Source organism: Scyliorhinus torazame, chromosome 8 (assembly GCF_047496885.1).
Source record: "Scyliorhinus torazame isolate Kashiwa2021f chromosome 8, sScyTor2.1, whole genome shotgun sequence".
In the NCBI taxonomy this organism is placed as follows: Eukaryota; Metazoa; Chordata; class Chondrichthyes; order Carcharhiniformes; family Scyliorhinidae; genus Scyliorhinus; species Scyliorhinus torazame.
In genome coordinates this window covers 85,700,378-85,723,812 of record NC_092714.1, presented here as the reverse complement: position 1 = coordinate 85,723,812, position 23,435 = coordinate 85,700,378, and the positions used below count along the sequence as shown (strand labels likewise).

At 42.1% G+C, this 23,435-nt stretch overlaps 1 protein-coding gene across 1 annotated transcript in view; it reads right to left on the bottom strand.

Moving 5' to 3' along the window:
- Window positions 1-15,751, bottom strand: part of LOC140427990 (uncharacterized) — a 98,400-nt gene extending 82,649 nt beyond the window's left edge. The window contains exon 1 of the mRNA XM_072513919.1: window positions 15,643-15,751. Within this exon, the coding sequence (XP_072370020.1) occupies window positions 15,643-15,671 (29 nt within the window). The 5' untranslated portion in view covers window positions 15,672-15,751. The remainder of the gene's footprint in view (window positions 1-15,642) is intronic.
- Window positions 15,752-23,435: the final 7,684 nt, after the last annotated feature.

Sequence of the window (23,435 nt, the reverse complement as noted above, 5' to 3'; positions counted from 1 at the left end):
CAGTGATTTGTTGCAAAGCAACTTCGCTGGCCTTGCAAATCCGTATTGCATCGGATAAAATCAAATCATATTCGCGCAGCAATCGTTTGCATAATGTTTCACATTTAAGTCCATAAACAATTTGGCCCTTGATTAATGAATCCTGCTTCCCCCAAATTTTTGTAACTACAAAAGAAAGGCATATCGCTCAAACATTATATTTTTCTTCGGATGGCAGTAGTCATCGAAGCGTTCAATTATTTTACCGTAGCTTTTCCTGTCGTCCTCCGAGGCAAACTGGAATATATTATATAAGTTAATTGCCTGGGGACCAGCTACAGTCATCAGTAGGGCTATTTTCCACTGATCTGGGCCCTCCTGGAGACCCTGGGCCTCCAAGTAAAAAGCAAATTGCTGTTTAAAAGCATGTCAGTTGGCATCGACGTTACCAGTCGTGAGGAGTGGGCTGGGAGCCTTGAGTGCTACCACGTCACTTCATCTGGCCAACTCGAGTTTCGCAGCCGATCTCTTTCTTGTTGAGCGTCCGATTGTCCTTTTCGATTTTTCTTACCGTATCTAATTTTTCCTAACTGCATTTGTTTGACACTCACTCTGTAGTACCATGTAATGTTCTCTATGTTCACGGATGGCGATGTCCTTGTGGTTGAATCAATTAGAGAACATTTGGCTTTGTTAAAGAACAAAATTATAACTAACTAAACACTATAAAGGTTTCTACGATGTGAACGATAAGTTTCTACAATGTGAACCACAGTTTGATTCTATAATACAATTAATTATGATTAACTAATATTAATTACTGTTGACTAAGGAGCTACTCGATATTTGACTGGACTCTGTGCCTGCTATCCACGTTCTGCTGCACGCCTCGTGTGTTCCAGTAACGTTCCCCTGTCATCACGCCACCTCGTGGTCAGATGCTAGAATCTCGGCCTATGCATACGGCCTATCTTTACTTACAGTTCAGTTATTAAATTATACACAAATGATGTTCTACTTGTCGTTACAACCAGAATCAGTGACCATATAAGTAGTCAGCTTGTGTTTAGGCATTGCCACTGACCAGAATAATTACCAGGAGTTTGTATTTAAGGGGAAAAATGATCCTTCATGGAATAAAAGTGCAGGAAAAGGAGATCAGCATTCGCCAAGACACTGGCTATTTACAAGCTTACTATTGAGGGGACTAAAGAATTGTCACATGATAGCAGGGTAAATTTCAAAGTATTAATCAAGAGCTCACAGGAATATAGATGCTCCCTGGTAAAATTTGCTTCCAGAGTGAGCTGATTATTGTGTTCAGTTTTGGTCTCCTTAGCTGAGAAAGGACATATTGGCACTGGAGGGAGTGCAGAGGAGATTCACTAGGTTGAGCCCAGAGTTGAGGGGATTAGACTATGACGAGAGGTTGAGTAGACTGGGACTGTACTCATTGGAGTTTAGAAGGATGCGGGGGGATCTTATTGAGACATATAAAATTATGAAGGGAGCAGATAGGATAGATGCGGGCAGGTTGTTTCCACTGGTCGGGGAAAGCAGAACTAGGGGGCATAGTCTCAAAATAAGGGGAGGTAGATTTAGGACGGAGTGGTAGGAGGAACTTCTTCACCCAAAGGGTTGTGAATCTCTGGAATTCCTTGCCCAGTGAAGCAGTTGAGGCTCCTTCTTTAAACGTTTTTAAGAAAAAGATAGATGCCTTTCTAAAGAATAAAGGTATTCGGGGATATGGTGTAAGAGCCGGAGAGTGGAGCTGAGTCCACAAAGATCAGCCATGATCTCATTAAATGGCGGAGCAGGCTCGAGGGGCCAGATGGCCTACTCCTGTTCCTAGTTCTAATGTTCGTATTCTGGGTCTCGTAACAGTGCGTGTAATCCCAAGCTTACCCATGCAAGGAGCCAACATTCTTCTGGAAAATGACCTTGCCAGTTGGAGAATACCCCCGAAAGATCAAGGACAGTCCAGAGGGACTTGTCATGAGGATGCACGTTTTAAAAATGAAACAATTTCAACCTTTTTTCTGGCTAGATTGTAAAAAGCAATAAAATGTAGTCATATTAAAACAATGGAGTCCTGCCAGCCAGCTACAATATACAAACGTGCTTTCCACCGAGTTGGATGAAAAGGAACAGACACTTAAACCCTTTGGGGAGAATGAAAGATCCCATTTTCTGGTGGCATTTACACTGTCCTGAAACTTTTCAAAGGTTTCTGAGGTGAGACATTAAAATGAAATTACTTAGCAGCAGACATGGATTAACTGAATATTCAGTGGACAGGATTTTCAGAACTGTTTATCAAACCAGAGAGATGAGGGATCAAGGGGGCGGGATTCACCGACTAACCCGTCATGTGTTTTTCGCCAGCGGAGGCAGCCCGCCGGCGGGATTTACCAACCCACCATTGTCAACAGATTTTCCCGGTGACTGCACCCCTCGACACCAGGAAACCCATGTGCAGGTGTGGGACCGAAATACCCCGCCGCCATGAACAACCGGTAAAATCCCGAGTTCAGAATGCTGTACTGAAGGGCTGCAAAGGAGCTGTTTGCCCTCTCTCTTTCTCTCAAATGTATTGTGCTCAGATTTGCAAAGTAACTATGCTGAGAAGAGAAATCTATTGCAAACTGAAATCGTTTGAGGATTAAACATGGAAATCTGCTCCATGCGACTGCACCCAGGACGACAGCAGAATAAAACAGCCGCAATGTGGAATCGCAGTGTCGAGACCATCCAAAGAGCAGCTCACCGTGTACCCCTTTGTTTTATCTGAGTATGAAGAGATATGGATAGGCTCAGGTTGTTTTCTTTAAGGCAGAGAAGGCTGAAGGGGGTGGGGGGGAGGGCGCTGATTGAGGTGTATAAGATTATAAGGGGTATGGACAGGGTGGATATGAAGCAACTGTTCCTCTTAGCTGAAAGGTCCATAACGAGGGGCATAAGTTTAAGGTGAGAGGCAGGAGGTTTAGAGGGGATTTGGGGAAATCATTTTTCATCCAGAGGGTGGTGGGAGTCTGGAATGTATTGTCTGTGAGGGAAGTAGAGGTGAGAAACGTCACAACCTTTAAAAAGTACATGGATGAGCACTTGAAATTTCATAGCATGTAAGGTCACGTGCTAGCAAGTGGGATTGGCGTAGATTTAGTGTAGTTTTGTCATTGCAGACTCGATGGGCCAGAGGGCCTTTTTGTACTTTGTGACCTTATGACTTTATGACTCTTGTTTCAATAAACGTATCTTGTACTTAGTTTAAACTCAGAAAACCTGTCTAATTCTTTATAGTCTGAAGAGGTAGATAGTAGGATTCCAGCAGTATTGGCAATGCGCATCTTCTCGAAATTCACAAAAAAAATCCCTGTTACGGTCAGACCTGGAATCGCAGAATAGGGGAGTCATTCTTCCCCCTCCTCACTGACCATAACAGTCTGAAAAGGCTAGAGGAAGGTTCTGCAGAGTGACATGATATTCAAACACACATCACAACACACACATCATGATAGACAGACCAACAGACCAATTAGCACACATAACACGACAGCCAATCACAGACAAGAGCAGACACAGTATAAGACAAGAAACACGACACCTCCTGGTCAGTCGATCTGGAGACAGGACAAGGCCAGGACCTCATTAACAAGACACTCAAACAGTCACCACGTGCTGAGTACCAAGTTAGATGTGTAAATAACTAGTTGGAATAAAACTGCGTTGTACCAATCGCAACCGTGTTGGTTTGTCTGTACCTCAGAGCACCCAACACCACACAGAGGTTCAGAAAGCTGTAAAGATTTCAGAGGCCATGCGGGTGGCAATAGAACCCATGAGGGTTGAAGAGGCTACAGAAACACCTCTTGAGTCAACAGAAACCAGAACTGGGCCAGTAGCATAAGAAAGAAACAGGAGTGAACCTGTTGAGTTAAAAGAGGCTGAAATCAGGCCAACAGTGTTCGGAAAGGTTAAGATTGAAGCCAAATGTCAAAGCCAGGCCAGTAGAGTTAAAAGAGGTCAAGGAAGGTTCATGCAGTTTCAAAAAGATGAAGTGAGTGACCCAGATATTGGGTTGGCAGGCACTTTCTTTTCAGATTTCCATGGAGACCACAGAAGTTCTCAAGCAGGCAAGGAAACAGTGATGGAGGAGCCCTACCTAATTGGTGAGTCACAGGAGAGTTTAGCAGGAATTGAACAGTTTCCTGTAGGCAGTAGTGTTCCAGAAGACATGGAGCAGTTAAGGAAAAAATCCTTTCCCAACAGGAAAGACAAAGGGAAGCAAACATACCCAAAACAAGCACAGCATGTGGAGCCCACAAGAGGTACACCAGTGAAATCCAATAGGAATTATCCACTGGTAAATCAAATGAGAAAACTCAAGTTTTAAACCCAACAAAGCCGGAAATGTAGAGGCTAAGTCCTCAAAACGTGAGGCACAGAAAGCAAGTCCAGACAATATACCGGGGCTTCAAATCAAATTACAGCCCACTGACCTCCTGGAAATAAGATTTGTAAACGTGCCTGGATCTGGACAATTAAATCCATGGCTTATAGAAGTTCACGATGAAATGTTAACACTGATCTGAGTAGATCAGGCTGGCAGAATTTGCATTGTAAGAGCAATTCTGTAAAGCTGTCTGTGGACATAATCGATGGGAGATGCTGGGTATCTTACCAGAATTTGGCAAAGTGTCAAGCTCTCACAGAGAACTTACCAGTTTTCTCACTGAATCTTGAGCCTCTGCCAAAAAAAGTGTGGACGTGGTTTATGCTGTCACTCTGGTGGGGTGGGAAGTCTTAGACCCAGGAATTGGCTCTACCCAGATTGGGGCACAATCTTTAATGGGCGCCCCAACCAGCGCTGCAATGCAATGGCCTCAGCACACAAAATGGAGGTCTTGAGGGCTGTCCTCTTCACAGACATTCATTTATGCCACAATGGCGCCCATCCCACAGACATTTATGGTGGGCATACCCCCTTAGTCGCTGCTCTCTCAACCCCGGCAACCACACATCTAAGCACACCCCTGCCCCCATGATTCTCCCGCTATGATCCTCCCAGCACTGCCCCCAGCAAAGGTTGGCACTGCAGGGAGCTGCCTTGGCATGTTCCTCTACCTCCACTAAGGGCTATATTTTTCTCTGTGCCCCGGAGAGATCCCGTCAACTACACCACGCCTGGCCCAACCTGTTGTAAACCTTGCTGATATGATGTCACATCGGCCAGATTTCAATATTCGATGAAGGGGGAATCATTTGGCAGGGGGGGCCACTAAGTACATAGAAATAAATTGAAATATAGTAAAATTTGTTGAAATGATGTTCATACCCATTGTGGGCACAAATTTCGCTTCGTCACTGGCAAGGGGAGGGGACAATTGGAAAATGCGATCTCCCCGGCAGGATTCTGCCCTAAGTTCCTTTCCTCACCACTAATCCCACAGGCAGTGAGAACAGCCTCAAGATTTCACCCAACAATTAAAGAAAGTACAGATCTTACATGGAAATACGTAGTTGTTTGAATTCAAATGCAACACACAAAAACACAATGCATAATACACAAACACAATCTCAGATGACTAATATGCCTGGTCCTTGGGTACCAAAGCTAAAACAGAGTATACCCGTAACAATAAGGTTTAAAATGGAGATGGGTACCATGTGTTTTTTTTTCCTTACACCTTGTAATGAAATGTTCCCAACAAGTTGCGTTTCATTCTGCATAACGAGGAGCAGTTATGGAAGTGTGGTGTTGTCAGATATTACATTTTAATTTTATCAACTGGACTTACTTATCGAACAATTTTAAAAAGACAGTTTCAACTTTTAAAACATGGACACTGACTTGAAAGGATGCCATTGGTCACTTGACATTTGGGACTGCAAGTTAGCCAAGCTTCTGGGAGCTTCGAAGAGGTGGATTACAATGAACATGCCTGGGCCAATCTTTATGGAATGTCTCACTTTCCTTTATCAGGGCTTACCCTTAAACAAGGACAATAAGGCCTCAGATCTTCTGACTCCAGGACTACCAAGTAACAAAGGAGAACTCTCAAAACTGATTGTGCCAAAGGAAAGTGCTAAGGACTCCTTTCTGTATTGTATTTTGATAGTTTTGACTAGGAAAGGTGGAAACTCCTTTGTTAATATCAATGCACTCTTGAATTGTTTTCCATTGCGTATCAATGGTCAGTCGTCACGTGACTGAAACTCTGATTTTTTTTCAGCATTTTATTATGAAACCCTGTTGGCTTTGGGACAGTCTGGAGAATGAACAGCTAAAGGCAGCAAAAAAGCAACTTGTTTCTCTCTCAGCAAACATGAACACTGCCTGCTTATATTCTACTGTGGACAGCAGGCAGGAAAATTCGAAAGAGGGTGGCATGTGGCGCAGTGGTTAGCACTGGGACTGCTGAGGACCCGGGTTCGAATCCCGGCCCTGGGTCACTGTCTGTGTGGAGCTTGCACATTCTTCCCTTGTCTGCGAGGGTTTCACCCCCACAACCCAAAGATGTGCTGGTTAGGTGGATTGGCCACACTAAATTGCCCCTTAATTGGAAAAGAAAAATAATTGGCTACTCTAAATTTATTAAAAAAAGAAAAGTTTGAAAGAAGTCTTTTAATTACAAGTAGCGTTTCCAGGGGAAATAAAACAAGGACTATTGATTGTCTCAGCTATGAACAGCGGAAAAGGATTCAATCAGTGAACTCTCCATTGAACTCTCTGTATCTTTGCCCTTTACTGTTTGATTTTATTTTATTTATTGTCACATGTACCGAAGTACAGTGAAAAGTATTTTTCTGCGGCCGGGGAACATACACAGTACGTGCATAGTAGACAAAAAGAATAATCAACAGAGAACAGAGAACATTGACAAATGGAACAAGGGGTCAAACAAAGCAAATACATGAGCAAGAGGAGCATAGGGCGTAACATTGTTAGTAATTATATTAGAAGAGGAAAATAGTTTTAGTAGGTCAGAATGCTGATTGGAGATAAAAGAAAAGGGACAGGGGGAGAGAACTCGGAGAGAGTAACCATGCTCCGGTGGCATCTTGAATTCCCAACATTGTTGAATCTTACTCTGGCCAAAAGTTAATCTAACCTCCGCTACTTGGTAACTTATATTTATGCAATCTTTTGTGTATGTGTGTGCGATTGCTGCGATGGTTGGTTTATGTTTTATAAATATTTTAATATCTTTAGCTGGGTGAGCATTTACTACTATAAAAAATTAATCCATTACTCATTTAAACGCAAGGTGGCACGGTAGCACAATGGGTAGCACTGTTGCTTCACAGCTCCAGGATCCCAGGTTCGATTCCCGGCTTGGTCACTGTCTGTTGGAGTCTGCACGTTCTCCCTGTGTCTGTGTGGGATTCCTCCGGGTACTTCCGTTTCCTCCCACATTCCAAAAAGAAGTGGTTGTTGGGTGAATTGGATATGCAGAATTCTCCCTCTGTGTACCCGAACAGGCGCCAGAATGTGGCGACTAGGGGCTTTTCACAGTAACTTCGTTGCAATATTAATATAAGCCTAGCTGTGACAATAAAGTTTTTAATTAAAGAGAGCTGTCAAACTGAATTATTTGAAACAGCACATAAATAGTTCAGTACACATACGGAATTGCCACATTCATTCTTAGAAATTTCCAAATACTCTATTATGATCAGCTGGAAGGGGGAATAAGGGGGCAGTCCTTGCACCCACCCTCCCCTGATCATATATTAGTCATCTGAGATTGTGTTTCTGTATTGTGCATTGTGTTTTGTGTGTTGAATTTGAATTCGAACAACTATGTATTTCCATGTAAGATCTGGACTTTCTTTAAAGTGGTTTTAGATACCACTGCTTTCCTGGAAAACTTTGACTAATGCTTTTCCCTTTGGGAAAGGGTGGAAAGGAAACTAAATATTGTCAACATTGGCATAAAACATGGCCATGTTTTCCAATTCAGTTGTATCATTTACATTACAATATCTTGTCTTTGCATGCAAATAACATCCAATATGCCAAATGATTATTTCCGTGTTGAGAGTGTGCCTCTGAAACAAATGTCACTACAAGCGGGAACAGTCCAATGCAAAGCAGTTTAATTCAATATGTAGGTGAAGAAGGAAGCAGTTTTCAAGTGCATCCCAAATATGCAAATTTAATGGAAAATACAAATCTTACTTTGTTAAATTTGGACTGTAACTCAGACATTTTTGCCCCCAATGCAGAGTGGAAACAATTGTGACACTAAAATTCATGGTGATAATTATACTGAATCCAGAACCTTAAAAGCAGTGACAGCAGAAAGTTACTGTGAAGAATCATAGAATCCCATCAGTGCAGAAGGAGGCCATTCAGCCCATTGTGTCTGCACCGACCCTCTGAAAGAACACCCTACCAAGGCCCAACTCCCCGACCCTATCCCTGCAACCCAGCAACCCCATAACCTAACCTACACATCTTTAGACACTGAGGGGCAATGTAGAATGGCCAATCCACCTAACATGCACATCTTTGGGCTGTGGGAGGAAACCAGACACCCAAAGGAAACCCACGCAGACAAGGGGAGAAAGTGCAAACATCACACAGATGATCACCCAAGGTCAGAATCGAACGTCGGCGCTGTGAGGCGGCAGTGATAACCACTGTGCCAGCATGTCAGCTCAAATGTACAATTAGCTTTTTAGTCAGGTAAAATTGGGATAACTGCATTGCTTAGACCTACAAACCTCGACCCCCTTGTTTTCATTCCATTTAATTTTAACTGTCTTTTACCTTTTATTTCTTTCTTGTCTTTCTTTATATATATTTTCCCCCACTCTTTCCCCCTAACCTATCCCCCTTTTCCTTACCTTTTCTCCCCTTTGCTACTTCCCTCCTTTTTCTCATTTTACCTCTCTCCCACCTCTCTCCCACCCATGTCCCCCTCCCCCCGACATCTACATCTGTCACAGCTTACCCTCTGCTTTTAGTTTCTCTGCTGTTTGGCATTTCACAATTTGTTTTCTCTCTGGGGACTGCCATTAGCACTCTTTCCCCTTGGTTTCTGTGGCTGTGACTCATCTTTCATTCTCTCACCCGACAATATAAATATCTCACAATTTCTATGCCTTTTAGCTTTGACATCTGGACTCGAAACGTTAGCTCTCCTTACAGATGCTGCCAGACCTGCTGAGATTTTCCAGCATTTTCTCTTTTGGATAGAGAATATAATCTGGATTGACCTCAGATTGGAATTCCCTCTTAGTCATGCACAAAGTCGTATAGAATGGCCTCAAAGTACTGAATGGCCCACTCTTGTTCCGATGGATGGCTTTCATGATGTTATAGTATGATTATGGATCAATAACGTAAGAATTTACTGCCAATTTTACAAACTAAGAGTTCGTGGTTCCATTTGTGGCATCAGAAACAGGAAAATATTGAGGTAGAAAGTGCACCCAGAAACCCAGGTAAAGCTGGAGAATACATATATATTTGGAACATCCCTAAAACAAGAAAAAAAAAGAGCAAGAGATTCAAAAGTTATTACTGGCTGTCATATAATGCAACTCTACTGCAACATATCTTAGACACTTTGTTACCCTCAAACGTACCATTATTGCCCAGCCAACCAACAATGTTGTTGCTGAAAATAGCAGAAGTTGTTTCCAATTATTTGAGAGCTGAGTTCTGTCCTGCAATTTGATTCATAACCTCCCAGTCATCACACAGAGCTGATACTTCCTATCAAAAATTGTGTTCAAAAATGCTCATATAAGAACTAGGAGCAGGAGTAGGCCATCTGGCCCTCACCATTCAATGAGATCATGGCTGATCTTTTGTGGACTCATCTCCAATTTCCCGCCCAACATCATAACCTTTTCTTCCTTTATTCTTCAAAAAACGATCTGTCTTTATCTTGAAAACATTTAATGAAGGAGCCTCAACTGCTTCACTGGGCAGGGAATTCCATAGATTCACAACCCTTTGGGTGAAGAATTTCCTCCCAAACTCAGTCCTAAATGTACTTCCCCGTATTTTGAGGCTATGCCCCCTAGTTCTGCTTTCACCGGTCAGTGGAAACAACCTCCCTGCATCTATCCTATCTATTCCCTTCATAATTTTATATGTTTCTATAAGATCCCCCCCCCCCGCATCCTTCTAAATTCCAATGAGTCCAGCCCCAGTCTACTCAACCTCTCCTTGTAATCCAACCTTCTCAACTTTGGGATTAACCTCGTGAATCTCCTCTGCATACCCTCCAGTGCCAGTACGTCCTTTCTCAGGTAAGGAGACCAAAACTGAACACAATACTCCAGGTGTGGTCTCACTCACACTTCATACAGTTGCAGCATAACCTCCCTAGTCTTAAACTCCATCCCTCGAGCAATGAAGGACAAAACTCCATTCGCCTTCTTAATCATCTATTATACCTGTAAACCAACTTTTTGCAATGCATTCACGAGGACACCCAGGTCTCTCTGCACAGCAGCATGTTTTAATATTTTATCACTTAAATAATAATCCCTTTTGCTGTTATTCCTACCAAAATGGATAACCTCACATTTGTCAACATTGTATTCCACCTGCCAGACTCTAGCCCATTCACTTAAACTATCCAAATCCCTCTGCAGACTTCCAGTATCCTCTGCACTTTTTGTTTTACCACTCATCTTAGTGTCGTCTGCAAACATGGACACATTGCACTTGGTCCCCAACTCTAAATCTTTTATGTAAATTGTGAACAATTGTGGGCCCAACACTGATCCCTGTGGGATACAACTAGCTACTGATTGCCAACCAGAGAAACACCCATTAATCCCCACTCTTTGCTTTCTATTAATTAACCAATCCTCTATCCTCTATCCATGCTACTACTTTACTCTTAACGCCATACATCATTATCTTATGCAGCAACCTTTTGTGTGACACCTTGTCGAAAGCTTTCTGGAAATCCAGATATACCGCATCCATTGACTTCTGAACTCATTAAGAATAAGTAACTATAATTATATTAAACATTACTTGAGTGCAACAATAGCTGGGAATCCACTAAGGGTTAATCCAGATCATACACTTTAATTTCTTTCTTAAACTAGGTTTCACATCTGCAAGGTCAGTGACGTCAACTAGCTAAAAGGCCCCATTGTATTGTAAGAACTGGTGCTGCTGTCCCAGGACGGGTAGTCGCGTTGCTATGGTAACAGCCAGTCTAGGGTGATAATGTCTTAATGAAAACTGTGTTTTTCTAATTAATGTTCGATGCAGGTGTGATAATTTGGAAAATTATGGAATGGGAACTTTGCACCAATACATTTAAATACATATATCTCTTAAATTGATGGACAGACATTTTGGCCGAATTGAGTAAATGATAAATTAGTTAAAGCCAATCAGAAGTAAAAAGGCTAGACCTTCAGACAATAAGCTCCTTAAGAATCACTTACCGGGATGGAAAAACTCATCCCGGGATCATCCCATCTATATTTCTGAAACCTATTTCCTTTGCTGCTTGCTTTTGCTAATCGTCATTTTTCTTTTGTTTAAATTACTTAGTTATTTTATCTTGATTTGAAGAATTACTACGATCTGTAATTGAATGAAAACTCAACTACTGTACTCGCTAAAGACAATCAATCTGACTAGCTTGCTGCAGGGCTAGTTGGAACTTTCTAAATTTTGTATTGAAAATAAGTTCACCAGTGGCACAGCTGACAAATAAAGTACAAGTGGACATACTTGACCTCTGTTATTTGGGAACTGAGAAGGGATAACGAATAAACACCGAGATCCATCAGCTCCCCATTGTCTACTGCAATGGTAATGTCCTCAAAAGATTCCACTAAATTAGTTAGGCACGACCTGCCCTTTATGAACCCATGCTGCGTCTATCCAATGATGATTCTTGCTTGATGATATATTATATGTGTATTGTTAGCATGGCACATAAACATAGAATCATAGAATCATAGAATTTACAGTACAGAAGGAGGCCATTCGGCCCATCGTGTCTGCATTGGCCCTTGAAAAGAGCACCCCATTTAAGCCCACACTTCCAACCTTTCCCCATAACCCAATAACCCCACCTAACCTTTGTGGACACTAAGGGCAATTTAGCATTGCCAATCCACCTAACCTGCACATCTTTGGACTATGAGAGGAAACCGGAGCACCCAGAGGAAACCCACGCTACGCGGGGAGAATGTGCAGACTCCACACAGTGATCCAAGCCAGGAATCGAACCTGGGACCCTGGAGCTGTGAACCAACTGTGCTAACCACTACTGCTACCGATCTACCCACATGTAATGCAAGTGTTGACCTCACAAATGCACCTTAAATATATTTAGCAGTTTTAGACCTGAGGGCATGCCTGCATTTAATTGCAAGTATGGACACCCCCATTAAACATGCAAACCTTCATAAATTGTACGATTTTAAGCTACAAAGTTTACCTCCTGATTTATGAGTGGCAGCTGAATCTCTCTAATTGCTTTTTACTCAATGCTGACAAAGATTTTAGTTACCCATCCAAATATTTATTTCTTTGTTTCAATGTTAATTTTTGCATTATTGCGCTTCTGCGAAGTGTCCCAGGACGGTTTCCAATGATAAAGGTGCTATTTAAATGCAAGTTATTACTGTTGTGTAAATGCCCGGGAAGAAAATCTTCTTAGAGATTTTCAGTAACCATTTGAAAAGCTAAGCTGTGTCGATGTAGTCAGTGGAATCAGGACAACGGATAGCCAGAGCAGAGCCTAAATAGGCAGTGATACAAACAAGATCATTTGCTTTAGAGCTGCTTTTGTTTAGTACCATCTTATTACGCAGTACTACTGAGATGTTATTCTCTTGTGCTTCACTTCTTCTAGTTACTGACAGCATAAGACACTGAAGATTAATTGCAAAACCTAGTATATTAAAGATGAATGCAATCAAACTGTATCCATGCTAAATTCTGTTCCATTGGACTGTAGAGTAATCTAATGTTCAGACTCTCACAGCACACCAATATATTAATATAACTAGGTTAGCTTGAGAGAGCAAGGCGGAGAGGCATAATAAGTACAAAAACTGAGCAGGAAAAACAGAGTCAGAAAACAAAGGAAAGAGAGATGTCAATAGAGTAAAAGTTACAATTTATAAATACTAACTTTGGATCACAATATTTGACTAATTTTACTGTTTCTTCATGTGTTTCCAGGTGTGTTAAGACCCATCTGGGTACACTGGCAAAAACGTTAAGAAAATACAAAGGAAGTAAGACAATTACTCTGGGTCACTAGATCCACCTGCGTAGCCTGATTAGAACAGTATATCATCTACTTGTCTCTGCTAATATCTTAAGCACCAAAACATTTGTTCAGCTTTCAAAATATACAATTGAATTTTGTCTGATGAATATTTTCTTCTGTGTAACATACGCAAAAACAATTTGCTTTGCTTTTTCTGTACTGAATGCTGGAAGTAAAATTGGAAAAATTCACAATATTTGAGGACATTTTGACATTGTACTCTTGAAATCAGTTTCAAAAACGCATTTAGTTATATTATTAATGGAGTTCTGAAAAATATGTTAAATGTAGCACGTCTTGTGCAGCAGTTTCCCCTGCAATTAATTTCATACACTTAAATTCACACAAGATATAAGATGGTTCCATAATTTATTCTCTTTGCTATTCTCCCAAGTCATTTGGTCCTTCTTGGTGATCAAGCTCATTTTAATTTTATGAACTAATTTACAATAAAGTAAGCAGGCTGGAGAATACACAATGTGTGCCAGACAACACTTTCATCAAACTTGATGGTTTGGGACTAAAAGGAATCAGTTTGCTTTCATGAAGCACTCTCTTCATTAGCCGGAAATTTACATACTTGCCCATTGTCGAAAATAAGTGTGAGCCTTTCCTTGCTTTTTCAATAAAGAAGAGAAGGATATGGAGGTTAAATATATAATAATAATCTTTATTGTCACAAGTAGGCTTACATTAACACTGCAATGAAGTTACTGTGAAAAAACCCTCGTCGCCGCATTCCAGCGCCTGTTCGGGTACACAGAGGGAGAATTCAGAATGTTCAAATTACCCAACAGCACGTCTTTTGGGACTTGTGGGAGGATGAAAGAAACTTTCAGAAATTATTCCCTGAGCAACATCCCTCAAACTTATGCTTATCTGTGCCAAACAAATTATCAAACAACTTTAAAGATTGGCCCTGAAGTTACTCGACGGTTATGCTAATATGCCCCCACTGCAACTCTAGCAGGAGACTACCAGAACAAAGGAAATGCCAAGGACCTAGCAGTGCCATATTTCCACCTTGTCTAAGGGTTTTCTTTTAGACATGGAAGGACTGGAACGTTTGACCTTACAAGGAAAGTGACACACTGGGGCAGAGTGCTGGCACAGTAAATGCAGCTGTTAAGCCTAGTTTGGTCAGACATAGCAGCCCCCACAGAACCCATTACATGAGACATGCAATCTGGAGCATTCAAGGACCCCACGTGCTCAACAGGCTGACCACACCCATGCCCCGCGGGGACAGCCTATATGCCAAGGGCGAGGAGTAAGCAGGTGCCGGAGATGTTTCTAAAGTGGAGCTAGTTCTCACCTGTCACATTCATATAGGATGCCTTCCCACACACTGTGCAAGTTTGAATATATGCCTGGCATAACCGTCAATATTGCACTCCAAATAAATTTTGGACGTCCACTAATTTTTTTTCCTGCCATTTATTAATAATAATATAATAATAATCCTTATTGTCGCAAGCAGACTTACATTAACACTGCAATTAAGTTATTGTGAAAAACCCCTATTATTGGAAGATGGTCAATAAAAATGATAAAGTTGTGTGCTAACCGAGCTGTCTGTAAAAACAGGTGGAGTTTCAAGCGCATTTAAACTGATGGGAAATAATTGAAGCCAGGTATATAGTATTCCTAGCAATGACAATCTAAGGAATTCATACTAAGGCCCAATTACGTCAGAAATTCACATATACCTCTTATTGGATTGATCCGGTATCAAACTGGACTCTCTTTCCTTAAATAAACTGCTCTAAATTTATTCTGTCTTGTTTGTTCCTATATTTGCAATAATTCTTATTTTGTACTGTATCTGGTTTGCATTGTTACTTACTATCCTTTTGTTTTTTGTTGCCATATTTGTAAAAAAAAACGTACAACCTACTAAAAATATATCTAGAAATTCACGTTTACATACATCACTCGAAATGCCAGTTTTCACTTGTAACCAAATTCAGAGAGCCACATTCCTCACTTTGAGTTGGAAGCACCTGAGGTTTTCAACCTCCAGCAGCCTTTAGTTGGAGCGGGATCAGGAAACATGATAAAAAGGAGAATGGTGCTGGCAGCTCGCTGGCTGGAGCTCCAGCTGCTCTCTCTGCCCCGCCTTTTCAAAGCAACTCATAACTTTCCAACGCATTGACTTTGCCCCTGTTTAAAGAGTTGGCAGTGGGGCGTTCAAAGTGACATTTTCATTCTGAAACCAGATGAACTGCATGGCCGTTTCCCATACTGAGTCAAATCTATTTTTTTTTAAGGTCTCGATCAAAATGTAATTTTAAAGATATAGGTAAGACAGCTGACCAAGGGTGGAATCTATCGAGTTGTGAGTCTTTTACACTTTGTTGGTTAACATTCCACCTCTTGTACTCACTTTTTTGCTTTCTTGCAACAATTTCCCATGTCGTTCGGATGTGTCACAGGGGCAGCTGCTGAACACCGACACTCACAAACTGATTCAGCAGCAACTGGAAACACACAGCACCAGCACTCGTTAGACGGAAGTCATAGACATGACCGGAGAGGAAAATATGAGTTACATGTTGAATTAAGATAAGAGCGTCATTTCCTCTCATCTGTCAGTTTTGAACGACATTCAGTGGTAGGTTTACTTGAGACAGTTTGATGTACGCTCCGAATCATATACAACTTGTCTAACACGCTGTTAAAAATAACCTTTTCAAGAGGGAGCAGAGTGTTGAAGAAAGATCAGCTAAAGGTGGAAATGAGCACATCAGTCAATACATAGAGAGAAAGGAAATGTTATAGTTCCGAAACTAACCCCCACTGTTCTGAACCCTCCTTTCTCCTTACAAATACGGAGTGAACTTTTGTGAATTATCAGTAATGCTAAAATCCACAAATTAGAATGAAGAGATCATTTATTGTTGTAAATATTATAAACTGCATGGTGACACGGTGGTTAGCATTGCTGTTTCACAGCACCAGGGACCCATGTTCAATTCCAGCCTTGGGTGATTGCAGAGTCTGCACTTTCTCCCAGTGTCTGCGTGGGTTTCCTCCGGGTGCTCCGGTTTCCTCCCACAGTCCAAAGATGTGTAGGTTAGGTGGATTGGCCATGATAAATTGCCCTTAGTGTCCAAAGATGTACAGGTTAGATGGGATTATGTGGATAGGGTGGGGGAGTATGCCTAGGTAGGGTGGTCTTTCAGAGGATCAGTGCAGACTCAATGGGCCGAATGGCCTCCTTCTGCACAGTAGGGATTCTAAGTGGAATTTCTACTAATTCTCAATTCTTGAGTATTTTTAAAATCTGAATTCTTGCCAGTTAATGGGACAGCAAAGCACTTCCGATTGATAATTCAGCAAATCAATTCTTCACCTTCACACCACAGATTTCATTTCTGAAATCTATATTCAAAGTTTATTTAGGATTTCCTGCTGCGAGTTTGTTGAATTTAATAAACCTTAGAGATTTGCAATAACCATTCAGTAAAGGAAAGATGGCAATATCGGAGAGGTCTGATCTGTGATATTCGATTGTGGGCCATTAACCTGAAACGGCCTTATAATCAACATTTGCCAATGAACTGCGGATACGCGTATTCCAGGCAAGTATCCTAGTGCTCTAATACCATCCTTCCTTCCTATCCCTCTATTCACTACTCCCTCAAGTCTCCCCTAAATCTATAATATCACCAGAATGAACCTTTCCATGTGGTAGGACCTACGACATCCTCACCAGTCAGTGTAAAGAAATTCACCTAAATTCTCTACATCATCTATTAGCGATTAACTTATATGTATGTCCTTTTATCCTGGACTCACCCACAAGTGGAAATAATCTCCACATCCATGGTATCATATTTTATAATTTTAATGACCTCAACCAGGTGTACTCCTAGCTTTTCTCTTTTCCAAAATGGAGAATCCCAGTCTACTGAATCTTTACTGATAGTTACAGGGTGCGACGGAACACCCAAAAAAAGAGGCCCATTTTGGCACCAATAGCAGGGTGTTTCTCAACACCTGCAGCATTGAGATTCTTTTTTTTTGCCTTAATCAGGAAAGCCCTGAAGGGGCCGCACTTACCTCACTTCCTCCACTGACAGCTTCAGCTCGTCAATACAGGAAGAGATCAGGCCATCAATTTTAAATGCCGCTCTGATCTCTCTCTGCGCCCCCCCCCCCCCTCTCCCCCACAACCCGGACTCCCCACCACAGCCTCCACACACTCCCAACTTACCCCTTGGGGATCCGCGAAACCCCGTCACCCCACCTCTTAATGGCATGGCATCCCCGGGACAGATCCGTGGCATGAGCAAGCTGATATCTGGGGGTCTTCGCTCTCCCAGCCTGGCACGAACTGTTTCGGAAGCCTGTTTAGCTTTCAACAGTGGCTAAGAGACTGGGCCAGTGCCATAACTTTTTGAAGTTTCAAGATGGTGTGGAAAGATCGATTTCTCCGAGGAGTGATATTGAGAATATGGGAAATAGGGCTTAGTTATTTCATAAACAAAGTTTTTTAGAACAAAGAAAAGAGAACAATATTTAAACTTTTCAACCTCAACCTGAACAATACCAGATTACATGCAATTTCTTAATCTTAACACACGTTACCATTGTGGGAGGGAGGAGCTGATTACAATGTGTGTGTTGTGGGAGAGGAGCTGATCACAGTGTGTGTTTGTGTGCGTTGGGAGAGAAAAGCTGATTATAGTGTGTGTGTTGAGGAAGAGGAGCTGATTGGTGTGTGTGTGTGCGTTGGGAGAGAGGAGCTGGTTACTGTGTGTGTATGTTGGAGGAGAGGAGCTCATTACAGTTGTGTGTGTCAGGAGAGAGGAGCTGTTTACAGGTATATGTTGGGGAGGGGAGCTGATTATAGTTTGTGTGTGTTGGGGAGAAGTTGATTACAGTGTCTGTGTGTTGGGGGAGGGGCTGATTATAGTTTGTAAGTGTTGGGAGGAGGAGCTGATTGCAGTGTGTGTGTTGGGGGAGAGGAGCTGATTACAGTGTGTGCGTGTGTTGAGGGAGAGGAGCTGATTACAGTTTGTGCATGTTGGGGATGAGCTGATTACAGTGTGTGTGTCTTGTGGGAGAGGAGCTGATTAAGTGTGTGTGTCTTGTGGAAGAGGAGCTGATTACAGTGTGTGTATTGGGGGAGATGAGCTGATTACAGTGTGTGTGTCTTGTGGGAGAGGAGCTGATTACAGTTTGTGTGTATTTAGGGGAGAGGAGCTGATTACAGTGTGTGTGTGTTGGGGCGAGTAGCTGATAACAGTGTGTGTGTTGTGGAGATGAGCTGATTACATTCTGTGTGTTGGGGAGAGTAGCTGTTTACAGTGTGTGTTGGGGGAAAGGAGCTGATTACAGTGTGTGTGTTGGGTTAGAGTAGCTGATCACAGTATGTGTGTGTGTTGGGGAGATGAGCTGATTAGAATGCATGTATGTTGGGGGAGAGGAGCTGATTACAATGTCTGTGCGTTGGGGGTGAGGACCTGATTACAGTTTGTTGTGTTGAGAAGAGAGGTGTTGATTACAGTGTGTCTGAGTTGGGGGAAAATGGCTGATTACAATGTGTGTGTGTGTGTTGGGGAGGAGCTGATTATAGTATTTGTGTCTTAGGGGCGAGGAGCTGATTACAATGTGTGTGTGTTGGTGGAGAGGAGCTGATTACAGTGTATGTGTGTTTGGGGAGGGGAGCTGATTACAGTATTTGTGTCTTGGAGGAGGAGCTGATTACAGTGTGTGTATGTTGGGGGAGAGGAGCTGATTACAGTGTCTCTGTGTTGGCTGGAGAAGAGCAGAATACAGTATATGTGTGTGTTGAGAAATACTGGAGTTGATTACATGTGTTGGGGGAGTGTAGCTGATTACAGTGTGTGTGTTTTGGGGGGAGAGGAGCAGATTACAGCGTGTGTGTGTTGGGGAGAGGAGCGTGTAGTGATATGTATATATAGAGACATATAAAAGGTTAATGATTACATTATAGTGTAATGCAACCACTAGATGGCAGCACTGATTAAATGTATAAATATGAGAACTCAAAGGATCTTGGGTCTCTTCGAACCAGGAGTGACTAGACAGCAGAGTGTTAGAGAGCTAGATAATATTATAGTTAGCATGTGTCATTAAAAATAGGTAATACTTTATTCTGAATTACTTGATCACTCGTTAGAGTTCTGTAAGAGTGTATTTGTTATTAATTAAATCTATTTTGCTTTGAGTTGAAGATCGGTGGTTTCTTGAGAATCACACCATCAGACCATTCTGAAAATAAAAAGCAAAGAGTAATGATATAGTACCAAAGAGTAATATAACATGGTACCAGGATTTGGCTTCAGCAAACTAGCTAGAGTAATATAGTAGGCTCAGAAAAAGAAGAAAATCTCAACAACTGTTCAACTCGAGATGCATCATCAACAAACAAGACCTTCGAAGACAAACGACTCAATGGACAAAGCTCAAGCTCCTCGACACCTAAGGACAACTGATAATTTAAATACAAAATGGCGGCTGTTTAAAAAGCAATTTCAAATTTATCTGGAAACATCTGATTTAACTAATGCAATCGATGCTCATAAAATTGCACGGATATTAACTATGGCTGGTCAACATCCAATAGATATCTACAACTCTTTTCAATACACTGCAGATCAAGACAAAAAGTTTGATGTTATTCTTAACAAATTTAGAGATTATAAAACAAGGGGGAATCGTTTAACAGCTTTGTAACTGATCTGAGACTGCTAGCACAATCCTGTAACTTTTAGCACTGCATGATTCTTTAATTCGGGACCAAATAGTGTTAGGTATCAATGATGAGCATGTCAGAGAAAGATTGCTGAGACAAAAGGATTAAACTTTAAAAATCGCGATCGAAAAATGCCTTGCTCATTAACAATCTAAAAATCAGTACCAAGAGTATTATCTCTGTGAAAGGGCGCGAAAATCCACCATGAGGCTGAATGTGTAAAAGCGGTTCGCAGTTGAAGAAGTTGTACGTTTCGGACGGCAGTCATCTTGCGCGCGGGCGCTCAAACCCTGCACATGCGCACTTCGTGAAAAAATGCGAGATGGATGAGAGCCGATCTGCGTGTGCGCGAAGAAGTGTCATGCGCAATGACATCAACGTCATGACGTGGTCAAGGTGGGGAACCTCCCACTTCCGAAAACAATGCCCTGCCAGAGGAAAACAATGCTCACCATGTGGCAAATTAAACCATTTTGCTGCAAATCTTCACTCACATTTAAATCTGCTCAACAGGCTTCAAGACAGATTAATGTATGAAGTGTTGAATCCAAAGAAGAAAAATTAGAAGAGAATTTTTCAACTGACACAGATAGCTACTCACTGGAAAACACGTTCTCTGTTGGGATAATAGAGAAATGTGAAAAATCCACTGAAGTAATAAAACAAACTCAACTAATTCATTCTATAAATTTGGACACTGAATGGAACACAGTTGTAAAAGTTAATAACTGTCCAATTCAATTTAAATTGGATACTGGCACCTCAGCTAACTTACTTTCAAAGCTGGATCTCAACAAGCTTAAACACGCACCTGAGATACTTCCAGCAGGCTGCAGACTGAAAGACTACAATGGACATTTAATCTCATCGATTGGATCATGTTATTTAAAGGTTTCCAACAAGAATATTGTGACATCACTAAGATTTGAGATTGTCAAGTCAGATAAATCATCACTCTTAGGTGCACAAGCCGGCAAGGAGTCACACGTAATACAGAGAATTTATACTGCAATTTCATCTCAACCCAGACTAAATGATGATATCCAAAGCATTTTAAATCAATATCCAGATGTATTTAAAGGTATGGGTACAATTCCATTCAAGTATAAGATCGTGTTAAGGACGGATGCCAAACCTGTGGTACATCCTCCTAGGAGAATTCCTGCTCCACTAAGAGAAAGATTAAAGCTAGAATTAGAGCGACTTCAGAACCAAGGGATAATTTCAAGAGTCACGAAACTGACTGACTGGGTCAGTTCGATGGTTTGCGTGAAGAAACTGTTAGGTGACCTACGGATACGTATAGACCCCAAGAATCTCAACAAAAACATCATGAGGGAACACTATCCCATTCCAAAATGAGAGGAGATCACCACCGAGATGGCAAATGCACGCATCTTCACAAAATTAGATGCATTGCATGGTTTCTGGCAAATGCGACTGGATGACTCAAGCAGACATCTCTGTACTTTTAATACACCTTTTGGAAGATTTTGTTTCAATCGTACGCCTTTCAGAATAAGCTTCGCATTTGAAATATTCACGGCACAGATGACGGAAGGGATAGAAGGTATTCGGGTATACGTAGATGACATTATGATTTGGTCATCAACAAAAGAAGAACATATTGAATGATTGAAGCATGTTTTTCAGCGCATAAACAAGTATGGTCTTAAATTAAACCAATCCAAATGCACTTTTGGAACTTCTACGCTCAAGATTTTGGGAGATCAGTTCAGGGATTCTCCGACCCCGCGCCGGGTCGGAGAATCGCCGGGTGGGGAGCAAGAATCACGCCATGCCGCCCCGATGCCGGCTCGCCGATTCTCCGCCACCGAGTTTCGGGCGCCCGCGGAATCGCCGCCACAAAGAACAAAGAGCAAAGAAAAATACAGCACAGAAGCAGGCCGTTCGGCCCCCCAAGCCTGCGCCGACCACGCTGCCCGTCTAAAATAAAATCTTCTACACTTCCTGGGTCCGTATCCCTCTATTCCCATCCTATTCATCTATTTGGCAAGATGCCCCTTAAATGTTACAATCGTCCCTGCTTCCACCACCTCCTCCGGCAGCGAGTTCCAGGCACCCACTACCCTCTGTGTAAAAAACTTACCTCGTACATCTCCTTTGAACCTTGTCCCTCGCAGCTTAAACCTATGCCCCTAGTAATTGACCCCTCTACCCTGGGGAAAAGTCTCTGTCTATCCACTCTGTCTATGCCCCTCATAATTTTGTAGACCTCTATCAGGTCGCCCCTCAACCACCTTCGTTCCAGTGAGAACAAACCAAGTTTATTCAACCTCTCCTCATAGCTAATGCCCTCCATACCAGGCAACATTCTGGTAAATCTCTTCTGCACCCTCTCTAAAGTCTCCACATCCTTCTGGTAGTGTGGCGACCAGAATCGAACACTATACTCCAAGTGTGGCCTAACTAAGGTTCTATACGTCTGAAACATGACTTGCCAATTTTTATACTCAATGCCCTGGCCAATGAAAGCAAGCATGCCGTATGCCTTCTTGACTACTTTCTCCACCTGTGTTGCCCCTTTCAGTGACCTGCGGACCTGCACACCAAGATCTCTCTGACTGTCAATACTCTTGAGGGTTCTACCATTCACTGTATATTCCCTACCTGCATTAGACCTTCCAAAATGCATTGCCTCACATTTGTCCGGTTTAAACTCCATCTGTCATCTCTCCGCCCAAGTCTCCAAACGATCTAAATCCTGCTGTATCCTCTGACAGTCCTCAACGCTAATCAGACCAGTTACATTTTCCTCCAAATCATTTATATATACTACAAACAGCAAAGGTCCCAGCACTGATCCCTGCGGAACACCACTAGTCACAGCCCTCAATCAGAAAAGCAGCCTTCCATTGTTACTCTCTGCCTTCTATGTCCGAGCCAGTTCTGTATCCATCTTGCCAGCTCACCTCTGATCCCGTGTGACTTCACCTTTTGTACCAGTCTGTCATGAGGGACCTTGTCAAAGGCCTTACTGAAATCCATATAGACAATATCCACTGCTCTACCTGCATCAATCATCTTTGTGACCTCCTCGAAAAACTCTAGCAAGTTAGTGAGACACGACCTCCCCTTCACAAAACCGTGCCGCCTCTCTCTAATACAACCACTTGCTTCCAAATAGGAGTAAATCCTGCCTCGAAGAATTCTCTCCAGTAATTTCCCTACCACTGACATAAGGCCTGTAGTTCCCTGAATTATCCTTGCTACCCTTCTTAAACAAAGAAACTACATTGGCTATTCTCCAGTCCTCCAGGACATCACCTGAAAACAGTGAGGATCCAAAGATTTCTGTCAAGGCCTCAGCAATTTCCTCTCTTGCCGCCTTCAATATTCTGGGGTAGATCCCATCAGGCCCTGGGGATTTATCCACCTTAATATTTTTCAAGATGTCCAACACCTCGTCTTTTTGAATCTCAATGTGACCC